A 23,268-nucleotide genomic window follows, 5' to 3' on the forward strand; every position below is an offset into this window, starting at 1 on the left:
TCTTAAACTTCCTTCATTTCTGATCTTAGTTTTTTTGTTGTTGTTGTTGTTGTTTTCCTTGCTTTGTTTTTTTCACATTATGTTTTAAATAACAGTTTTGCAAGAACACTTGTTTTCCACCTAAAAATAACAGCAGCCCAGCAGCAGGAAGACAACGAATGGTGAAATTCTTACAAGGCAAGGGAAGGTATTTGTGGTTATGATAAACTGCTAACTTACTACAGGTTTTACTCAGGGGATATTTGATTTCTGTGTAGATCTCCTAAAGAGAAAGATATCTTTAGAATATAGGAAATTAAAAAGAAAATGGTAAGACAAGCGAGAACAGCAATTGGTTCTGAGACACTTGGAAGAGCTGTAGCAGTGTGCTTGGGGGACAGCTGAGCAAAGCACACAGAAACACATGCCACAGCAAGGACAGGGAGGAATGTCTCGTTGAGAAAATCTTAATGAAGATTGATTATTGAAGACTTGCTCCAAGACCCAAGGTTTATTTTGGGTGGAAGAGTCCAGGTGAGTTCGGCCATTGCAGCGAAGGCCTATTTGGTGGTCACAAGACTGTTACACAAATAACAGTAAGACTCAATATGTCTTCATTAATCAATCTTCATTAAGATTTTCTCAATGAGACATTCCTCCCTGTCCTTGCTTATTTTGGTTAGAGCCCAAAGAAGACTTTTTATGAAGGACTATACCATTGTTCAATAATAACACTTAAAAAGCCATCTTTCCAGAATTCAGATAGATTCATCCTAGAACAACAACAACAACAAAAAAAAAAAAGTGACACTGTCTTATATTCAACTCCGGCTTTGGCACCTAGATACACATCCGAGTTTTGTTTATAAAAGCCTTTTCTTCATACATTTTCATAGTAATTTTCAATAAAAGTATGTACTCTAAAGTAGTACTCTGATATTTTTAAAAAAGATTAAAAAAAAAAAAAAAGTGTCAGAAAGGAAGATTTCTGGCCATTCTCACTTGTCAAATAATGTGTATGTGAAAAATCCTATACTGTTCTGTCAATCCAAGGCAGAAATGAAATTTTCATTGAATGTAATATCACTTTTCCCTCTAACCAGCATACTTACTTAAGCCTTTTTGTCAGGACAGACCTCTTGGATTGCAAGATCCAAGCCCTCACCAGCACATTTGTCTGGAGGCACTGGCTGATTGAGCCCCCCAGACACAGGGACGATAAATTGCAAATAATATTATGCAAATGGTACTGTGTGTTAAAAGTATGCTTTATATTGACTAAATTGTCTTCAGTGGTAAAAAGAGAAATTGAGAAATTAAGATGTATCTCTTTTTACCTGAACTCAGCTGTGTTTGTAGGTCTATTTTCCTCCTGTTGTTGAAAAAAAAAAAATTCTTAAACCACTACTCTTCTAATTTCCTTCAAGGGGAAATTTCCATTTAGAATTTTCCAGGTTGACTTCCCTCTTCCAAGTTCATTACTGTTTTAGGCTCTTTCTTTCAAGGACATGAACATTTCCTCACTCTGCCAATAGCTTTGCCTCCAAGGTACAATTTCCCCATCACCCAGGAGCTCCTGACCTCTCCAGCCATTAGCTTGATGTAGTAACCAAAAAGCTCTTCTGTTACCCTTTTTTTCAGATAATATACCAAGTAAGAAAACTGCACAGCACCAGAGGAATCACCTATGAAACAATAACTGCTGAGGTCTAACCATCCAGTAGCTTTATTATTGTTCTTCTGCTCTAACAGATCACATCACACTACTGGGTGTGTGGGGTGATAAGCTGGCTTTGAGGCTAATTTGCAACCAGTACCCTAATAATTCATTTGGCACACAGTTTCTTGCAACGCTGGGACTTTTTTGTAAGTGACCCTTTCAGAACCTGCAGATCTCGTGTGCCTCACCTGAAGCACTGACTCCTTGTTTCTGTTATCTTTTAGGCATCAGTGCCACAAAGCATTAGTTCGACTCGCACAATGTGTGAGCTACACCAGCTTCCTGACAGCTACACCAGCTTCCTGACAGCTTTGTTTCTCTTTGCAATGCACAGTTGTTTTTTTTATTTATCTAGTTATGGGACTGCATTGCCCATGAGTTCAGGGCAGGTTTAGGGAGAATTTCATACCACCAACACTTAGATCTGTAATGTGGCTTACTTGTGCAACCTCCACAGGGAACCATGGTTCACAAGAAATGGTGATCAGCAGTGTCAATGGGGTACTCCCATGATCATACCTCCTTGGATTAAACCCTCCCTTTGACAGTTCTCAGTATTTCTTCTGCCTGGCTAAAGGATAAAGCATACAATTTACACAAATCCTGAGTCTTTCTCTGTTGAAAGTAACTTCTACATCAGAAGAATAAAGAGAATAACCTAGCCCCTCACTTAAGCCATTCAATTTTTCCTACCCATCAGCTTCTTTCTTACTTCTGAATCCCACTAACCATAGCTCACAAAATGTGGGGAAGAAAAAAACAACCAGATTGACAATTTACTTTCCAGTACAGTTAAAAAGGCTGCCAAAAACAAGCCAAGGGTATTATTGAACTACTTGTCTGTGCCTCTGAAACAAAGCATGCAACAAGAAGCACTGCCCAGGTAGAGTACATGTAACTATGCTGGAAGCTTCCAACATGCCAAGTAAGCCCAAATGGAGACAGAGTTAAGTGCTTCACCATCCTTCCAAGGACCTTGTGCTCAATATATTTTATTACCCAAATTTAACTCAGTCTATTGCTTTTTTTTTTTTTTTTTTTTGTGTTCCTTGCTCTTCCCAGGCCTTGCACAGGGCTCTGCCAGAGACTTAAAGGTGCCTCAAGCTGCCAAAAAAAAAAAAAAAGAAAAAAAAGAAAAAAAGTCCCTGTTCATAGCAGCATTCAGCCCTAGCTCTGGCCTGTACCAGAGATCATGTTGCTATGAAATGCAAGTCAAAGAAAAGAGCAAGGAGGAGGAGGAACGAATATGTATATACATATATAACGGCATAGATATAACTGTGCGTGTCCTTATCTACACATAGCAATGGCTTCTTTTCATAGATACTCTCTGATAAGCTAACCAGAATGAGATATTCAACTCCCTACTGCTAACGCTGTTAAAAGCATGTCTTCTTTAGCATTAAGGAACCATTTGCACTTAAGGCTTACACAACAGGATTTTTTTGCATGTATTCAACATTACTGAATTTATAAGTTGCATTTTGAAAGAATGGTAGAAGCTTTGCAGGACAATAAGCTTGTACACTCTGCACTTAAAACAAACAAACAAACAAATAAATAACAAAACAAAACAACAACAAAAAAAAAAACAGTTTGGTGTAGTGGGCACTTGTTTTTTGTATTCCAACTTGCCTTGGATATATTTCTTGATTGATAGCAGTGTCTTGGTTTTGGCTGGGCTAGAATTAATTTTCTTCATGTATGAAGTTGTGTTTTGGATTCTTGATAAAAATAGTGGTGATTACACGGTAATGTTTTAGTTGTTGCAGAGCAGTGACCACAGAGAGCCAAGGACTTTTCTACTTCTCGTGCTGCCCTGCCAACCAGGAGGCTGGAGGTGCACCAGGAGCTGAGAAGGAACACAGCCAGGACAGCTGGCCCAAGCTGACCAAAGGGACATGCCATAATATAAGGCATCATGCTCAGCAATAAAAGCTAGGATAAAGAAAGAGGAAGGAGTGGACATTTGAAGTGATGGCATTTGTCTTTCCAAGAAACCATTACTTGTGATAAGCCCTGCTTTGCTAGAAGTGGCTGAACACCTTCCTGTCAATGGGAAGTAGCAAATGAATCCCTGGTTTTGCTTTGCTTGTGTGTACGGATTTTGCTTTACCTGTTTCAACCCATGAGTTCTTGCACTTTTACCTCTCTGATTCCTTCCCCCATCCCACCTGAGGAGACTGAGTAAGCAGCTCTAAGGTACTTGGCTCCCTGCCAGGTTAAACCACAACACATACATATACATATTTGGTGTAAACAGATGAGTTTAGATTATCACATAATATACCACAACAAGTAACTGTGATTAAATGGTAGTTCAGCCCAGGAAGGGAATATTCAGAACAGAGATAAGTAAAATACACTAATATTATCTATATGAGTATGCACTAAATAAAACCAGAAGTTAAAAGGGACACCTGCTACTTCTCACATTTCTGTAGTGTTTATTGTTCATTTATCTGCTAGCCTTATACATACCGACATCACGATGAAAAGAAGCTATTTGCATTTTTTAAAGTTACACCTGTTTATTTATCAAGGAACCTAGTACCTTAGAATTCCAGAATTCTGTAACTAAATAACCCTTAATAGCCTGGAAACTGCATGCTGGAAGAAGATTACCTCTATATTGTCTCAGCTGCATCACCAAACAAACTATATGTAGTCATTGATGTCAGTCATTTTCTTAGCTCATGCAGCAAATCAAACACATCCTCAGCATGTAAGAAAATTAACCATTTATCATAACCTCTGACAATAGAAATAGAAGATGCATGGAAGGGGACAAATAAGATATAAAATTCACTTTTAATTGTTTCTTAGTTTCTCAGTGAATTGCGTGCCCACTGGCACCATAAACTGAGTCGGGATTTGCTCAGCTGTGGAGCTGAGTTGGTACCTGTGCATTATGTCATATTTGGAAGTCAGCAGGGCTTGTTAGACCAGCACTTTTCACAGCACACATTATAATTTCACTGGGAGTCACAAAATGATCCAGAGGGGGCTATATAAAAAAGGTGGAGTTGTTCTGACCACTGCACACATCTCCACCTGGGCTGGTAGCCACAAATTTTCTCACTTATGGAGTAAGGGCAGGCCGTACTTACTGTCTCTAGCTACAAATGAGAGAACAGCAAATGACTCCATCCATGATCAGCTGCTCAGTGCTTTCAAGGAGAGAGCAGATGTCTTCCTGTATTGGAGTACTCAAATCCTGTGTCTTCTACCCTTGAGAGGCTGTGCTGCTGCTCTTGTGGGGACACAATCAGATGAGATCCAAGGAGTTTCAAAAGTTTGAAAGGTGCTCTGCTGGATTATTCAGTCACAGATGCATTTTCCTTACTCTTTCTCCGATCACAGTCAGGCTATTATAGGTCTTGCCTTCATTTCTACAATGCTTTTGAATAGGAAATAATACTCTTCTATGACCTCTCAAAACTATAGCTTAAAACTCTTGTTTCTTGAAGAATAGATGGAGATGCACATAAATGCATCTAATACTTCTAATGCATGTAAATACTTCTAAATTCTCTTCTGCTTCAGATATGTAAATTAATGCTTTTCTGCAGAGTACACCTTCTCTCAGTTTTTTAAAAGTAATCCCTATGTTCTCCCAATATCTGGACATCATTAATGAGATAAAGTAATCCTGGAATGTGCCTGAAAACAAAGTCATAAATTAACTGGATACGTTATGATAAGGGGAAAAATACTTCTGAATGCATTACAGACTGTTCAAAAGAAGTGAAATAGAGAAGATATTAACTTTTGAACACTACTGACCTTATGGCAAATAACTAGTCTTTATCGTATAGCTAACTAATATCAGCCATGAACACAAAAATAAGTGGTACTGCAATAGAAGATAGTATCTTCCACAATAAGAATAAAGATAACATGAATAAGTATACTAAGAAAAGTCAGGCAGAGGCAATACTCTTTTCCTTGCCAGTTGGAATAGCAGAAAAAAGTCCACAAACTTTGGGCACGTGTATTTATCTGAAGGACAATATATTTCACCAAAGGCTTACCTAGTTTTTGTAACTAGTTTACTCTTCTGAAAAGAGTAGTTACAACCCTTGGCTACTTACATCCATCAACCACTACAGATACAGCTGTACTTCAGCTGTACTACAGCTGTCCTGATAAAAAATTTAATTTCCTTTTATGATAAGATCACCCATCTAGTCGATCAAGGGAAGCCAGTGGATGTAATCTTTTTGGATTTCAGTAAAGCTTTTGATACAGCTTTTCATAAGATCCTACTGGACAAAATGTCCAGCATACAGCTAGATAAAAACATCATACAATGGGTGAGCAATTCGCTGATGAGCAAAGCTCAAAGGCTTATGGTAAATGGGGTTACATCAGGCTGGTGGCTGGTCAGCAGTGGGGTCCCCCAGACCTCCATTTTAGGGCCAGTCCTCTTCAGTGTTTTTATAGACAATTTGGACGTAGGACTAGGTGTTTTGAGAAAATTTGCTGATGATACTAAACTGGGAGTAGTTGTTGGCTCTGTTGAGGGTGGAAAGGCCTTGCAGAGAGATCTGGACAAACTGGAGAGATGGGTGATCACCAACTGCATGAAGTTTAACACAAACGAGTGCCGGTCCTGCACCTGGGATGGGGAAACCCTAGCTATACATACAGACTGGGCAATGAGACACTGGAGAGCAGCCCCACAGAGAGGGATCTGGGGGTTGTGGTTGACAGCAAGTTGAATATGAGCCAGCAGTGTGCCCTGGCAGTCAGGAAGGCCAACCGTACCCTGGGATGCATCAAGTACGGCATTGCTAGTCAGTCGAGGGAAGTGATTGTCCTGCTCTACTCTGCGCTGGTGCGGCCTCACCTCAAGTGTGCAGTTCTGGGCACCATAGGACAAAAAGGACGTTAAACTGTTGGAGAGCATCCAGAGAAGGACCACAGAAATGGTGAAGGAACTAGAGGAGAAGACATATGAGGAGAGGCTGAGGCCCCTTGGTTTGTTCAGCCCAGAGCAGAGCAGGCTGAGGGGAGGCCTCATGGTGGCCTGCAGCTCCCTCACAAGCAGAAGTATAGGAGCAGGCACTGAGCTCTACTCTCTGGTGACCAATGATAGGACCCAAGGGACTGGAGTCAGCTTGAATATCAGGAAAATATTCTTCACCAAGAGGGTGGTCACGCACTGGAACAGGCTCCCTAGGGATGTAGTCACAGCACCGAGCCTGTCAGAGTTTAAGAAACATTTGGACTATATGGTCTGAATCTTTGGGCAGACCTGTGTGGAGCCAGGAACTGGACTCAATGATACTTGTGAGTCCCTTCCACCTTGAGATATTCTATAATTCTATGATTCAGTGTTTGTTGTTGTTGTTGTAGTTGTTGTTGTTTTTGTTTTTGTTTTTGTTTTTTTTATTCTTCTTCTAAGAAGAGCCTGATCTTAATGTTGCAAACTTTTTGGGACATAATATTTTCATAAAGGCCATTCGAAATTTATCATGACAGAGAGGGTAAAGAAATGGATTCAGAGAGGAATTGAGCCACAAAAGCCAAAAGGTAACATCGTACAGGGAGTTATGAACACAGGTTCCTTGGCAGGCCCCACGAATAATCATTAGTAAAGTATATGGTGCCCAGCAAATGGCAAAGACACAAACAATTATGGCAAGCGACTTTGCAATTTTCTTGTCCTGGTGCAGTTTTGACCTGGTCCTTGCACAGAAAGAAATAGAGAGGTCATTTTCTGGGGTTACAGAATTGGCTCTGGATGGAGATAAGCTTTCAGCTACCAAAGACTCTTTCTTTGGCCTTATGGAAGATGAAACACTGTCCTCTGCTTCCAATGAGGAAGATGCTCCTTGTTTCAGCATGAAGCAAGATCTCCAGGATGAGCTGCTGCTCCTTGGAGGCTCAGAGTCCTGAATGCTGCCACGCCTCTGGCGCCTCTGGATGTTGTTGAAGATGTGCACGTTGAAGTAGGTGACCGAGATCAGCGGCACAAAGAACTCCAGGGTGGACGCACAAAGGAGGAAGTACCAGTTGTCGAAGAACTCAGCGTGGCACTGCCCTTCCTGCACCGTGCTGCAGCCGGCCACATACTCCCACAAGAGAATTGCTGGGCAGTAGAGGAGGAAGGCAAAGACCCAGATGGCCACCATCTTGACAATAGGGTTGGACATTATTCCCCGCTGAACTCTGTAAGATACCTGTGAAGGAAAAAAATAAAAATATTGTAGCTGTAGAGGCAAATATTTGAACCAAGAGAATTAGACAGAGATGAGCTTAGCATAGCATTTGCTAATAGAGCTGCATCTTCTCTCATCAGCTGAAGCTCACTCAGGTATGTTTAATTTATTGATGTTGACATAACACAGGGTTGTCTATGTATCAGTCACAGTGCTAGGGTCCTGGTACAGGCAAGGAAACATGATCATCCATCAGAGTTAGAAGTACCTAGTAATTTGGTATGCCTTGTTTGAAACATCTGCAGCCTGAATTGGCAGAGTAATTAACATTTTATAGTTGCTCAGAGAATGATTCCCATTCATTGACAACTGCACTGTTTTTTACAGCACTTTACAAGATATAGGACTAAATGTGGCACAGTGGTCAACAGAAATTATGTCACAAATTTAATATGCACCTTTGAAAAATCATATATTGCACTTTCCATGAGCACATAGGAGCAGAATCCAGCCCTGCAGTGCAGACATTAGGTGATGAAACCACAAGATCACCCTTATCTGTGTCCTGGTTTGCGCTTTGTAAATGTTGAGCCTTTGGCTTTCCTGTGTAATTTCACTTAAAAGCAAGATGTTTTGGTGTTTGATTTACCAGTTTCTTTCATTAAAACAAAATTAAATAACATAAAAACATATTTAAAAAGGCATTTATAATAAGTTCAAGTACTTATAATTAACAAAAATACAACTGATCTTTTTTCTTTTTTTCATATGACATCATATTGACATTCTCATAGGTCACCAAAGAGCTGCAACCCCTAGCTCAGCCCCACGTTTCTCTGCCACTTCAGCCAACAGAGCAACAACCGGGAAATGCTGGCCTCCAACCTTAGTATGAACCAAAACATAAAGCACACACAAGGTGAATTGGATGCTCTGCAGAAAGCAGAGACATAGCACTCTATGCTCATCCGAAGTTTGGGGTTCTGCTTCAGACATGGAGAGGAGATTGCCTCATACCCATGGATAGTCTCTGCAGTCTGTCCTTTGGCCCACTCTCTTCCCTATTTGCACTTGTTCCCAGTCTTCTCCAGGATCATTTGGAGCCACGTCTCAGGCCTAGACGTCCTCCCTGGTATTCTTCACTTCACCACCCTAGCCTTTTCCTCCCATGTCTGATTTAGGTTCAAAACCAAATCCAGTTTACTTCAGATTTTCTCCTTATTTGGTCCCTTTTTATCAGCCTTTTGTCTCAGCCTTTTCACTCCTCGACCTGTTTTCCTTAAAGCAGCGGCACAACAGCAACCTGCAGCAGACACTGTGAGAGAAAATCTGTTTGACCAGATCTGGGCTGGAGTATGCTCAGCACTGCGTCTATCCACAGTATCTCCACACGCAAGCATACTTTCTCAGGGCTACTATCTCAACTAATCTGGGTCCTATACTCGCCAATAAGGCAAAGGGCTTATCACCAATATCAAGATATGGCCTTGCCAAATCCCACAATCTTGCCACAAAACTCGGAGAGACTATAAATAGGGTACTTACAGCTTTAGTAACTGACAGGAAACGGTCATAGCTAATTAGAACAATGTTAAACACTGAAGCTGTGCACAGGAGATAGTCCATAACTAGCCAGAGCTTGCATAGGCCTCTTCCCAAGTGCCAGGTCCCTGTCAGGGCATAAGGGATGTAGAGAGGTATGCAGAACGCACCTATGGAAAGCAATCACAGAGACACCATGCAGTTGTTACAGATTGCAAACAGTACTCCTGGAAGCAAAGAGAGACAATACTTCAGTATTTAGCTGGAAAAAAAAAAAATATATATATATATATATATACTGTTAAGGTGTATATATAAGTTATATAAATAAATTCTTACATTCTCATGGAATCTGATGAAGACTCTGTGTATTAGATCTTAGTGCATGTTGATTGTTGTGAATAAGCTTAGGGCAAATCAGCAAAGAAAGATCCACTGAAGAAAACTATAGTATAACCGATTGTATAGTCTCTAAAAATATACAGCCAGTACTGCAGCATTTATGCAGCATGCTGTGCATCATGATTATGTTCCAAAATGTAAACTTATTGCTGTGTATCTTCTTATCTTTTATCTCTGTTAAAGATTTCCTCCCAAACATATCTACAGATACTGCTAACATAGCTTATTAATGTAAGACTGGTTAGCATTTTTACACTACAGACAATATGTTGGAGAGACTGTGTGGTGTGTGGAAACCTCTTCTACCACAGACAGAGCAGAAACAACTTACATCTCTGTCCTGAAGCTGCTACATTTAAACAGCCAGGCAGACTTCAGTTAAACACCAAAAGCCTTCTAAAAAAAATATAATAATATCCAGTACTTTGAAGTACTTAAAAACAAGACTTTTTTCCCTATTTTCTGGGACATCTCCCACTGGACCATCTTTTTTTTTTTGCTGTTTTAATGGTCTGAACCCTGCAGAAACACGGCACAGTGCATTCACAGCCCCTGCCTCTTCGCCTGGCATCACCCACTAGGACTGGATCCTCTGCATCTCCAGGACTACTGCATTGACACTATGGAACAAGGAGGATAATAAGGAAAACAGATGGAAGACTCAAGCAGTAGTCTGCTGGCATCAGGACAATCCCTCTGATCCATAGCCTGCACTGAGTTACATCCAGTGGAAAGTTACAGTGGTAAAGTGCATTTGTTCTAATGTAATAAACTCATAGGCCATTAGCATTGCATAGAGAAGTAATTCATTTACCTTGATGTACCACAGAGAGCTGCATAAGGAAACAGTTACTCTGTCAAACATAAAGATCTTATGATGAGGTGTAATGAACAGTTTTACATGAGGAGCAAAAGTAAATCAGAAACTGCGGCAGAAGCCTCTTTCTATCAATCAGTATTTTTTACATACAGTAGTATCTCCTTTTTTTCTGAAGGAACGTTAAAAGAATTTACAAGACCAAGAATGCACTACTTATCTCATTTCGATGTATCTTGAGACATAATAGGCTGCTAAAACACTTAATAGAGTTTTTACCATTCCTTACTTTTCCCCATGGCACACAGTTGGGAAATTTCTCCAAGAAGCTGCCCACCAAAATAAGGCCCCCTTTTGCCTCTTAACATTACTAGAAAGCAAGTATTACATATCTCCAGCATTGCAACTTACCCACTGCAAAGTCAGAAATAGCAAGATTGAGAAAAAAATAGTTACTCCGATGCCTGAGATTTCTGTCCATGATGAAAGCAAGGATCACCAGAACATTTCCAAGGATTGTAACCAGAGCTAGCAGCACCATAAGCAGAGCCAGGAGCACCAACACACCCGTGGAAAACTCTGAGGTCTCTGGCTGTGGAGATGAAATCCCATTACACTGTCGTATCGTGTGCGGAGTTTCAGCAGTGCTGTTGTGCATGTTGTGTAGCCAGGTCAGTTGAATCTGGGAAGAATCTTGCATCAGGCAGATTTCCAATAGATTGAGACAAACCTGTTAACAGGATGGGCTGAATACTGAAACATCCAGACAACTTCTCAATATTAAAATTCTAGATCACAAGATTTCAAAGCCTGGAGTCTCTCATGCTCTTTGATCTGAATGCACCTATTGGTCTGAAAACCAAATCTGTAAAAAAGATACCTCATAAGCAACAGTAAATGCACACTTTAAAGCAAGTGATGATCTCTTTTCTCTCCCGATGGCTGATCTTTATCTACTGAGGTCAGAAAAGAGTTAGTCTGAAAACAGCTCTTTTCAAAGTCAGGCAGTTTGCATATTAGCATTGTGTAAATCATGTAAGCTGTTTTACTCGCTGAATTCAGCTGAAGCTAAAATAAAAAAAAAAAAAAAAACTAATTTTCACTTCCCTAGTGGTCAACAGGATGTAAATTACTACAATTCTATTTCTCTTACTGTAAACGTAGGCATCATTGTGCTTGCTGTTACTAAACTACACAATTAAAAACAGAGAAGTCACTGCTGCTGGCTACAGAGTGTCTAAAATTTAAGTTTTATTTTGCAAAATGTCACCTTTTGAAGTTATCTGAAGCAGGAAGCAAGTCTATCCCTGAGAACAGTAAGCTAAATGCCCACCCCTCATCATAATTTCATCTATTTTAGTAAAAGCGGCACAGAAGTCAGCAGACCAGGGCTGTAACTCATGCCTGAGGGTCACCAGCTCCACAGCCCATCCCACAACTGGTTTTCAGACTGGGACTGTAATGCCAGGTGCTTGATGAGATATAGGGCACAAAGCAAGGAAAGGGAGGGTGGGGGAAGTGATGGAGGTGGAGGAGGGTCCTAGTGAGTAAAGAAAGAAGCAAATCACACCTCCTGGACTTCAGGTGAGCAGGCTGAAGTTTATTCAGGAAAGTGGTAGTAGTATCCCACTCAAGGCAGCTCTAAAGCACAAAGGAGCTCAGAAAACCTGCAGACCTTTAAGGACAGCTTTCTCCATGCACAACAGAAGTCCATCCCTGCTTTTGGGAAAACAAGCAGGTATACCAGGAGACTAACCAGGTTAGTTCCTTGGCTAACCAGGGAACTCATAGCAGAGCTAAAATACAAAAAGGCAACATGAGGAATATGAAGCAAAGACAGACTACAAAGAAAGAACTTGAATTGCTGCCTGGCCAGACCCAGTACAGGTGTTAGGAAAACTAAAGCTTATCTGAAGTTTATGTTTGTAAAGGACAGTGAGGATGACAAAAAGACAAAGAACTTCCACCTCCACATCAATAGTAAAAAGATGAATAAGAACAAAATGGACCTGCTGCTGAACAGTCCTCATGACCTAGTGATAGAAAAAGTAGATAAGGCTGAGGTTACCACTGCTTTCTTTGCTTCAGTCTTTACTAACCAGGTCTTTCCTAGGGAGAAAATTCAAGGAAGGAATCCACCTCACCTACAGGTGAGGACTGAGTCAGGGTTTACTTGGGAGCACCTGACCTGTTAAGAGTCCATGTAACCCTATGGGCTGCACTCAAGAGTGCTGAGAGAACCAGCATCCCTGAAAGTCTTTTATCTTTTTTGAAAAGTCATGGAGATCAAGAGGGGTTCCCGATTACTGAAAAAAAGTCAAACATTGCACCAATCTTCAAAAGATGCCACAAGATCCATAGGAAAGTTATGGAACAAGTCCTCTTGGAAGGCATTTCTGAGCAGTTGAAAGAAGAAAAGGTGACCAGGACACAGTCACCAAAGGTAGGTCATGCCTGAGCAACTTGATTGTCTTCTATAATAAAATGACTGGGTTTGCAGACAAGGGGAGAATATTTACATGTTTTAAAAATTAAGGAAGAAATCAAATTAAATATTAAAGTTTTAACATAGTCCTTCATGGGGCTGATGGAGAAATTTATGTGGTCTCTCCTTCCTTCCTCCCTGTGGAGGAAAACCACAGCCTGACATAAAGGACAGACATTAGGAGAACCACTGGGATTAAAGACTTGTCTAAGAAATAAACAAAGCTAACACCATTTCTTCCAACATGTATGTTTTATTTGTTTTTTGTTTTGTTTTTTTAAGACTCGAGAGGGCAAATTTAGAAAAATGCTGTTGCAGTTTGAGTTCAACCTCATAGTCATAGGCCTGTGATCACAACATATTTACAATAACTATTGGACATCTGCAAAGACAGAAAAGAGTGCAAGGGCATGAAATGATGAAATGGATGAGTGAGTGGGTAGGGAGACTTTTCTTAAAAAAGCAGACTTGGCAAGGAAGGTACATTTGTGTCAGTGCATGACAGGCATGAGGAAAAAACACCAAATCAGTATAATAGCAGAAGCCTGAAACAGGCCTACTAGAGAAGGGAAGACTGGGGATGCCATTTTGTCCAAGACAGCCATAACGTTGTGAGAACACCAGCTGAGCATCTGAGTTGACCTGGGAGCAGTAGATCAATTAGAAAAATACAATGAACTCTCCAAACAATCAGGGGTGGTGTGACAAAATGGTTTGAACACTGTGGGTGCAATACAGAACATCAAATACATTGATCTGTAGTAACTTCAGTACTCTGTGATTTCAAGTTTGTTGCACACTGTGCTTGCTCCCTGAAGAACTCTTCTTTTCCAGTACTACAGTGTGGATCCATTTTACCTAGTCAATAATTGTGTAAGGCTATTCTTTCAAAGTAATCAATACATTTAGTTTTCTTGCACAACATTCTTTTATACTGAAAGCATAAAGTTACAAAAGCAGACAATTCAAGTCTTCCCCAGCTTGGGCCTGCCTACAGCTTCTCTGTAGAACAGATGTTTATTTAGTACTCTAGTTATTCTATAAATGTTTCAAATGTGTATGTGTGGGTGTTTGGTTTTTTTTGTTTGTTTTTTTTAGAGCCTTACAGAAAAAGCACACCCTACAGAAATCTATGCCAGCACCTTAGCTCATAACAGTGAAAACAGCTGTGCTGAATCAATGACCTCCTGAAGCTGTTTCTCTCTTTGCAATCAAGCTCACAATGCATACCACTACTTATGTAAGGCAAGGAAGCATAACAAGTTGTGAAATACAATCCTCTGCCAGCATGAAAACTGTCGAGAGAAGTCTTCAGCTCCAGATCTCTAAACAGCATATGATCTCTAAACAGCATATGATTTAAAAAAAAAAAAAGTTCTTTGCTATGGTTGAACTGTTTACATACATTTGAATTGTGCTTACAAATGAGTCCTCTGATTTTGCAACACGTCTACAGCCCATTTCAAATTAGATATTTATTTCAAAAGAAGACTACTTAAATCTTCATTATTCTGTGCATTCAGTCCCTCTTTCTGTAATTTATACATTTGTGTGTATACACACTAGGAGAAAAAAAAAATAGCCAGTCACTCTCACCTATCTGTGAAAGCCTTGTGCAACTTCCAACACCAAACACAAAGAAAATTTGGCATGTGGAATGGGTTATAATCAAGCTCTATTGCCCTCTCCAACACATTCCCCACTCTTTCCAGCACTGCCTATTCACCCACAGTTCATTCACAGCTGCTTAAGACACTTCTGCGTCAGCTTTCAGACAGATCTCTGTGAACCCCATTCTCAAGCAGTGAATATGGCCCTCACTCAGCTATAGAGAATATCCAGCTTGATGCTGATTCAGTGGCAGAGAAAATCCACATATTATCACAGTAACATGGCACAAAGAACTGATCTAGAATATAAATCATTCTGTCAGTTCAGATTTGCCCCGGTCATTTTGATGGAATATCTTTGTATTTGCAAAGCTTTCTACCCGGGGGGGTATTGTCTGTTCTCATGCAGCCAGTCAAAGTCACAAATCCAGCATGAGCTTTGTATTGCTTGCTCTGCTAAGTCAACAGCAATGTGATCGGGAGTGCAGGATTTTCCTATCCTTTAGGTAATCAAATAGTGCACAAATCTGGCCCTAAAGATCATTGAAGCATGACCAAAGAGGAAGCTACTATCAGGAGAAAAGAGCAACAACTGTTTATGTCTGTTACAATTTTGATAATTTCAAAAATTCATTACCATGGAAACATTCATTTTCTAAAAAAGATCCAGAGTTACTAACTTACATGTATGATGTCCTGCAACACCAAATATGGACAATATTATAATTAGAAAGGCACAGATATACCAGATTAGGCAGTTTGTTCACTTCCATATTGCCCAGCCTGGTAAACATAATCAGTACAGAGCACTGTGTTGTCTTCATAACACTTTCTTTAAAGGAAATAATACTGCTTCTGTGAGGATTTTACATGACCTTTCAAAAATACAGCAGAAATGCTTTTTTCACTAAAATCTTTAGATTCACAAATGGGATATTAAAGTTTTACTCAGCACCTACAAAAAGAGGTATCTCCCTCCAATGAATGTCTGTGGCAATATCCATAGAAGAGTTCTTTCTTAATACCAGATTAAAAATAAAAAAAAAAATAAAAAAACAAAAAAATAAAAAAAAAATAAAAAAATAAAAAATAAAAAAGAGTACATCAAACCAGAAAGGACATCCAACAACACCAGGTAATTTGTTGCACTAGATGTTGTTCATCCTTGCATGAACCAATATTAACAGAAAAAAAAAATCTGAAAACTACAAATCAGAGCAAGTACATGCCTCTACTGCATTCAACCAATGTCCCCAGCCAACAAAATATTTTCTCTGTTTCTGTTGAAGATACCTATGAAAAAAAAATAATCACTAAGTAAGAGACAAACCTTATTTGTAAGTCATTTACTTCAGCTCTCTAAATAGAAGGTGATCTCAACTTTGCAAACCTTTTGGGACATAATATTTTCAGAAAAGCCATTCGAAACCTCATGTGACAGAGTGGGTAAAGAAATGGGTTCAGAGAGGAATTGAGCCACAAAAGCCAAAAGGTGATTTCATAAAGGGACCTATGGATGCACCTTCCTTGGCAGGCCCCACGAATAATCATTAGTAAAGTATATGGTGCCCAGCAAACGGCAAAGACACAAACAATTATGGCAAGCGATTTAGCAATTTTCTTGTCTCTTTGCAGTTTTGACCTAGCATTTGTGCGGAAAGAAGCAGAGAAGTCCTTTTTGAGAGGTGTGGGGCTCATTGGTGCTGGAGATGGGCAGGCAGAACCCAGTGATGGTCTCAATGACCTCGTTAATGATGAAACACTGTCCTCCATTTCCAACGAAGATGACACATCAGATCTTGGCAAGAAGCAAGATCTCCAGGATGAGCTGCTGCTCCTTGGAGGCTCGGAGTCCTGAATGCTGCCACGCCTCTGGCGCCTCTGGATGTTGTTGAAGATGTGCACGTTGAAGTAGGTGACCGAGATCAGCGGCACAAAGAACTCCAGGGTGGACGCACAAAGGAGGAAGTACCAGTTGTCGAAGAACTCAGCGTGGCACTGCCCTTCCTGCACCGTGCTGCAGCCGGCCACATACTCCCACAAGAGAATTGCTGGGCAGTAGAGGAGGAAGGCAAAGACCCAGATGGCCACCATCTTGACAACAGGGTTGGACATTATTCCCCGCTGCACTCTGTAAGATACCTGTGAGAAAAGAACCTGTCACTTACTCAGGTAATATTTTGGAACTATCTTAAAATAAACAATCAAATCAAATGCAATATTAGTTCTGCAGTTTCCCAGACACCTACACCATCTTCACTTTTGTAAGGTCCTAAAACCACTACTAATCTTGCTCATCAAGTACTGCAATTCTGTAATTAATTTTAATACTTCGGATTGCAAAAGGACCAGAAATGATGATGGCTAAACTACCATTCTAAGGGTACTGGGACATAGCTTGTTTTCATCACCACCACAGTCAGACAGTAATAAGGACTCAGTTTATGATTCATGAAATGCATACTCAAGCTTAGAGGAGAGTCAGAGCAGCTGTTGGACTTCTTTCCTGCACAGGCAAAAGTTGAAGACTTCTGCATTAGAGAGGTTGCTATGAGAGACTGCAAACACTAGGCAGTATATTTTTAAATATTATTTCCTCTTGCCATAATAGAACAATATATCCCAGACATATGCTTTAACATCCCTTATTTTATTGAAACATTCTGTTTTAACACTCACTTTACCTCATAAACAGCTCGTTGTATTACTACAAATGTTGATGTTTTTATATCTACCCAGACTGCATTCATTTATTTTACTCTCTAGCTGTAAAAATCTTTGAAAAGATATTAGGAGCTAAAGTCATATCATCCAAAGTTAGGAAATATGACAGTTAAAACCACACTTGCAACAGCCTAGTCAGTATGTAAAATATGTAATTCTAGCTCTTGGACCCCCACAGCTTTCAACACTCAAGATGATCACTTAATGAGAATTTGGTCAATTTTATTTATGCCATACTGTTCAATATTTGTCATCCCAGGCTTTTCTGAGATGCAGAAGTACTATCTTCCTCACCAACTTCCTATGCCATTTTTCAGTGTAGTAACTGCGCGTTATACAATTATTAATAAATGGTATCTTCATTAATTTTCACACATGACCTTAGGGGCACTGTTGTTCCTATTTTATCGTGAGCAACAGAGTAATGACACAGTTTTACAAGCATTATTTTAGAATCTTGGTTTTAAACATCTGGGCCTGATATTTCAGACTCCTTTACACCTTAAAGCATCAACTTAGACCACAGCTCCAGTTCTCTTCATCTGCAGTAATGAATTTTCAGCCCTCTGCACGACCACAAGCATCTCAATTTAGTAGTCAGAAAACAGGAAGCTCTCAGTGCAGCTTCACAAAAACTCAAGTCTGAAATGACTCAACTCTGACCATAAACTAGGCCTGCAGCAGAGGTGAATCCCAAGTCCATGAGGAAGCATGATATTATTTTCTTTTGGATAAAAAGTTACACATTTCTGGACTCACTCCATTCTAATTATCTAGAGGAAAAAAAACAGAAGGTGATCATGTAAGAACATGGGGCCCAGCTGGATTGCAGAAGCCTTTTTAATTTACTTTTCTCACATCCTGGGCTCTACAACTTCATTAATATTTTTTTCAATAGTGCAATTCCATAAATACAGGGGTTTTCATACTTTATTATTCAGCTCTAAAAAAAAAAAACAAAACAGCAAGAGAAACACAACAACAACAACCAGCCCTAAAACCGCAACACCAAGGAAGAAGAGAAAGAGATAAGGCATTGTATCAGCACATCCCAAACAAGAACCTCCCAATCTAACACATAGCCCACATCCCTTGAGCTAGTAGGCTCATAAAAAGCAAAGGATATTGATTGTCTTCCACCTGAACCAAACACCAGGTAAAGTTTAGAAATTGTGGATATTAATATTTAGCAGATATCATTAGAAGCAGAAAAATGCTAATACTCATGAAACACTTCTCTCTCTGCATGTTTTGATCCCTTCTTTTTACTTCAAAGATGTTTCCATTCAGCTGCCTGTTGGCAGCACATGTCAATCACCCCTCATGGGGTAACAAATCATCACCAGTCAATCCCATGTCTCTCTCCATACCCTCTTCTCCTTTTAAAAAATTAACCCAATCCTAAGTGCCTCCCTGACTCAACCTAGTTTTCATTACCACTCTTTTAATGACCAAAGACCATACTCCCACTGCCTCTTTCCCACCTGGACTCCCCACCTCCCTTTGCAGTGCAGTTAGATAGTTTCTAATCCAAGCAGAAGCAGGGAAACACGGAAATTGTGAGCAAGGCATTACCCTGTCTCTAAGTCCCAGGCACATGCAGCTAGGAAAATTGAAAGAAACATCTTACTTCTAGCAAACTTTGTTGAAAAATACCTAGCACAGAAAAAAATCCCCAAAGAACTTAGCTGCCCACATCTGCCAAATCTCTATGAAATCTTTGCAAACTTTGCATACTTAGGCAAATTCTCAGAGGCTAAGAAAAAGCATATCTACAGCAACCTTTCTGCTAGAGTTGAAGTATCTATTACAACATTCTCAAGCATCAGAGTTTCTCCAGATTAAAATGGCAGGAAAATGAAGGACTACCTAGCTTCTAATGTTTTTTTGTTTGTTTGTTTGTTTTGTTTTTGTTGGTTTTTTTTTTGTGAGCACTCTAGGTTTTATAGAAATCTCAAAATAAAGAAAGAAAGAATTAGAAACGTTCTTACAGCCTTTGTAACTGACAGGAAACGGTCGTAGCTGATAAGGACAATGTTAAACACTGAAGCTGTGCACACGAGATAGTCCATAACTAGCCAGAGCTTGCACAGGCCTCTTCCAAAGTGCCAGGTCCCTGTCAGGGCATAAGGGATGTACAGTGGTATGCAGAACACACCTGTAGAAATAAAGGAAACACACATATCAGTCAGCACTGCAGTCAGTACTATGCAAACATAGAAATATTCCAACAAAAAAGTGATGCTGACTGCAACTGCTGGCTGGAAGGCTTCATATTCTCATGCAACCAATGAACATCCTGTATTAAGCTACTGACATTAAAATAAAGACAAAAGATTCTTTTTCCCCCTACTACAATTTACTTTTTTTCAAAAATATGGTCTAACTGCCATGCTTCTATCCTCTTAGAAGCATGATATGATATCCAAAAGCACTCCAGAAGTAAGTTTTATAGACATACAATATGAATTTCAGATTAATCTTTCGAAACATATAATCAGAAGGTTAACAAAACTGCAAGGTTTTATTAAGTACTTCCTGTTTAACATTTCCTTTTGTCATAATATCATCATAACCACGTTTCAGTGGTAAGCTTACAAGGTATTATCTGTGAGAATGCATCAAGTAGTGGGAACATACGTAAATGACCATGACTACCCAAAATCAGTCTCTTAAATCCAAATGTCATGAAACCACCAGTATAATTTCATTGTAACAATATTCCAGGTGATTTTACTACACACAGAGTCACAACGCACACTTGCAAGGCTAAAGAGCTAACAGTGTACTATGCTATGCCAGATAAATGTAGCAAAACATAAGAATGAACAGCAACAAGGCTGCAGTTAAATACCTCTACAGAGATACTAATGCCTGCTCCTTGGAACAAAAGGTTGCATCATGTACTTTAACATTCACAAGAAAAAGAAAAAAAAAAAATTAGAATTGCTTCATAATAGTCTATGATGCTGTAACCGGTACTGAAGAGTATCTTGAGAGTTTCTGTTTCTCTAAATATCTTGAGAAGAATGCCTGTTATTCTCCCTGTGCCATGGATGAAGAGACCTCTGTATGTTATAGATCCAGAAGTACAGAGAAGAAGTAGAAGTTGTTAAAGGTCAAAAATCAGATAGAATGCATATGTTAGATGAAAAAGGCAAAGGATTCTGCAAGTGTAAAGACACGCTTTTAGCAGTTAGGATCCAGATAATGTACACATATCCTGACTCCAAATTGTGTAGCTACAGAACTACAAGTCAGTGTGATGCTAATGTACACAAAGCTTTTAACCAAGTTTCAGATGAAAAGCTAGATAAAGGTCTTTAAACACAAAATTGTGGAAGTTAGGCAATGCCAAATAAGCTGTACTTTTTCCCTGCTTCAAACTTCTCAAAGAGATGACAGTACTTGTTCAGCATGGTGCTAGACTGTGAGCAGGATGACAGAATGCCATCAATTGTTTTTTTGTTCACTGCTGGTTTTTGTTGTTGTTGTTGTTGTTTGTTCATTTTGTTTGGGTGTTAGTTTTTCTTCTCCTGTGTACCATAAGGCACTCTGTACTGCAGGGAGGGAACTGCTGTCGTTGACAAAGGTCCAGGTTGCAGAGCTGTGTCTGGCAGAACAGTGGTTGAGAGCTACAGGCAAGAAACAAACATCTCAAACTGGGGGACATGATGGGCTCAAGGTGATATTTGCAGGACTCAGCCCTGGAGATGATCTGAATTTTGGTACAGCTGCAATGAGGTGTTTTCACTCAGAAGCACCTATCTGGGTGTTCAGACAGCTGCAGTTTCTGTGCAGAGGCTTGTGCTATTTGCGTGAGACCAGTGGATGACCAGAGGGGTGCCTCAAAAAGATTAGGCATGCATCCAGACCGCAGGCAGCAAGAGCTCTGCAGCACAATAAGGCAGTTACAAGGTGGAAGGAGTCATCATCTTTATAGGGGAAGGGATCAAAATATCACACAGAATATATACAGTTTCAGAAGTTGTTGTTGTTGTGATGTGGCAAGTCAGAATATGGACTTCATGAAAGAGCCACCCTTCTTCACAAGCATTCATTTGCATACATAGCAATTTAAGCAAGATTTTTGCCAGAGCCATTCAACAGCTGAAAGCATTCCAGTGCATAAATCTCCGATTGCACATCACAGTAACGTTTTGTGTTTTTTGCATGAAACATATTATGCATCATTGTTTAGTTGCAAACCTGAGGTTATTATCTGTGTTGTGCTACAGTAGATTGAAACAGAAGATATCAACAATATATGCAAGATAAACCAGATATTGTAAACTGTATGTAATTTGGCTTTCTATACTTCAGTCAACTTACTACAAAAAAACTCCCACTCTTTCTTAGTAAATGTTGATTCACACACAGAAGTATTTTTTCTTGAAGCAAAAGCATTAGACATCTACCTATATGACAAAGGACCTATTTCCTATGATAAAGCGTTTCTGAAAGATAAGTGACATTACAAGTATTTATATGAAAAATGATGCATTATGTATCTCATATTTTGAGACATAATAGGCTGTTAAAATGCTTAATACAGTTTCCAACATTCCTTACCGTTCCCCATGGCACACGATTGGGAAGTATTTCTCCAAGAAGACACCACACACCAAAATAAGGCCCCCTTCCACCTTTTAACATTACTAGAAAGCAAATACTACATTTCCAGCACTGCAACTTACCCACTGCAAAGTCAGAAATAGCAAGATTGAGAAAAAAATAGTTACTCCGATGCCTGAGATTTCTGTCCATAATGAAAGCAAGGATCACCAGGACATTTCCAAGGACTGTGACCAGAGCTAGCAGCACCATAAGCAGACCCAAGAGTACCAACACACCCGTGGAAAACTCTGAGGTCTCTGTCTGTGTGGATGAAGTCCCATTACATGGTCCCATTATGTTTCCATCAGCTTCAGCAGTGCTGTTCTGCATATTGTGTATCCAGGTCAGTTCAGTCCAGAAAGAAACTCTTGTAATCCAAAAAGTTGAGATTCATAAAGAGTACTAACAGCTGAAACCAAAAATACAATAAACATCCAAAAAATTGAGTCAAAAGGGAAAAAATAAAAGGTTCTGATGCCAGATAAATCTATTTGTGTAAGATATTTAAATTTTAATAAACACCAACACATCAGCAACCATGTGTATCTGTAGGAGAGCTACCAGGAACAAATGTGCAGTATTTTCAAGCTCATACTTTAAAACGTAAGTTCTTCTTTATGCAACCTGATAATTATCTGGGTGGTCATGAGGGCTGATTCAAGATTTACTCTTTCCTCTCCTTCTTCCACACCCCCTTCTTCTCAGAAATGTTTTGTTTGTTAGGATTATGGATCTCAACTTTTTCTGGAAAATGTTTGTTGGTTTTGGTTACATATCATCATGGGAATTTAATCTATGTTACACTACCAATTTCATACTTGCTTATCTCTTGTCATCATATTTCAGTAGGCTTATGGTCTCTCTGCACTGTGTTGTAGGTTTTTGCTGACCAAAGGCATAGAGTACTTTGTTGCTGTTCCTCTTTCTGTGGAGCATAGGACTAAAAATTGGTACTCTGTGAGTAAGCATATGCCAAATTACTTAGCAGAGCAATCAATCAGTAATGGTCTAATCCTCAGAAATCAGGTTTTTAAAACTCATAGCAGCCTGAGTGACACAGGCTGCTACCATCCCAGAATCAAGGAATGAAATACTGACTCCTTGAGTGTGAAGGAGAGCTTTGCAATTAACTTTAATAGGACTAGTCTTTTCTTTCCATGCTGGTGGGAGGAAATGAAAGTCTTCCACAAGTTTTTTGTATGAGT

The 23,268-nt window shown here is 39.6% G+C and overlaps 2 protein-coding genes and 1 long non-coding RNA gene across 3 annotated transcripts; 1 reads left to right on the top strand and 2 right to left on the bottom strand.

Moving 5' to 3' along the window:
- Positions 1 to 4,425: 4,425 nt before the first annotated feature.
- Positions 4,426 to 12,081, bottom strand: LOC137851073 (histamine H3 receptor-like). Its single transcript, XM_068671853.1, has 4 exons — positions 11,898 to 12,081; positions 11,039 to 11,357; positions 9,412 to 9,578; positions 4,426 to 7,887 (listed from the first exon to the last, which is right to left on the bottom strand). Exons 2-4 carry the CDS (start codon positions 11,325 to 11,327, stop codon positions 7,105 to 7,107), a joined length of 1,239 nt encoding a protein of 412 aa, XP_068527954.1. The 5' UTR covers positions 11,328 to 11,357; positions 11,898 to 12,081; the 3' UTR covers positions 4,426 to 7,104.
- Positions 12,082 to 12,157: 76 nt separating this feature from the next.
- LOC137851075 (uncharacterized) lies at positions 12,158 to 14,460 on the top strand. The gene is made up of 4 exons (XR_011092985.1): positions 12,158 to 12,211; positions 12,741 to 12,777; positions 12,905 to 13,070; positions 14,211 to 14,460. It is a non-coding gene; the product is annotated as an uncharacterized lncRNA (long non-coding RNA).
- An 18-nt stretch (positions 14,461 to 14,478) lies between these two features.
- On the bottom strand, positions 14,479 to 22,955 carry LOC137851074 (histamine H3 receptor-like). The gene is made up of 3 exons (XM_068671854.1): positions 22,144 to 22,955; positions 19,438 to 19,604; positions 14,479 to 16,864 (listed from the first exon to the last, which is right to left on the bottom strand). The coding sequence occupies exons 1-3, from the start codon at positions 22,391 to 22,393 to the stop codon at positions 16,082 to 16,084; spliced, it is 1,200 nt and encodes a 399-aa protein (XP_068527955.1). The 5' UTR covers positions 22,394 to 22,955; the 3' UTR covers positions 14,479 to 16,081.
- Between the last annotated feature and the right edge of the window lie 313 nt (positions 22,956 to 23,268).

Source organism: Anas acuta, chromosome 2, assembly GCF_963932015.1.
Source record: "Anas acuta chromosome 2, bAnaAcu1.1, whole genome shotgun sequence".
In the NCBI taxonomy this organism is placed as follows: domain Eukaryota; kingdom Metazoa; phylum Chordata; class Aves; order Anseriformes; family Anatidae; genus Anas; species Anas acuta.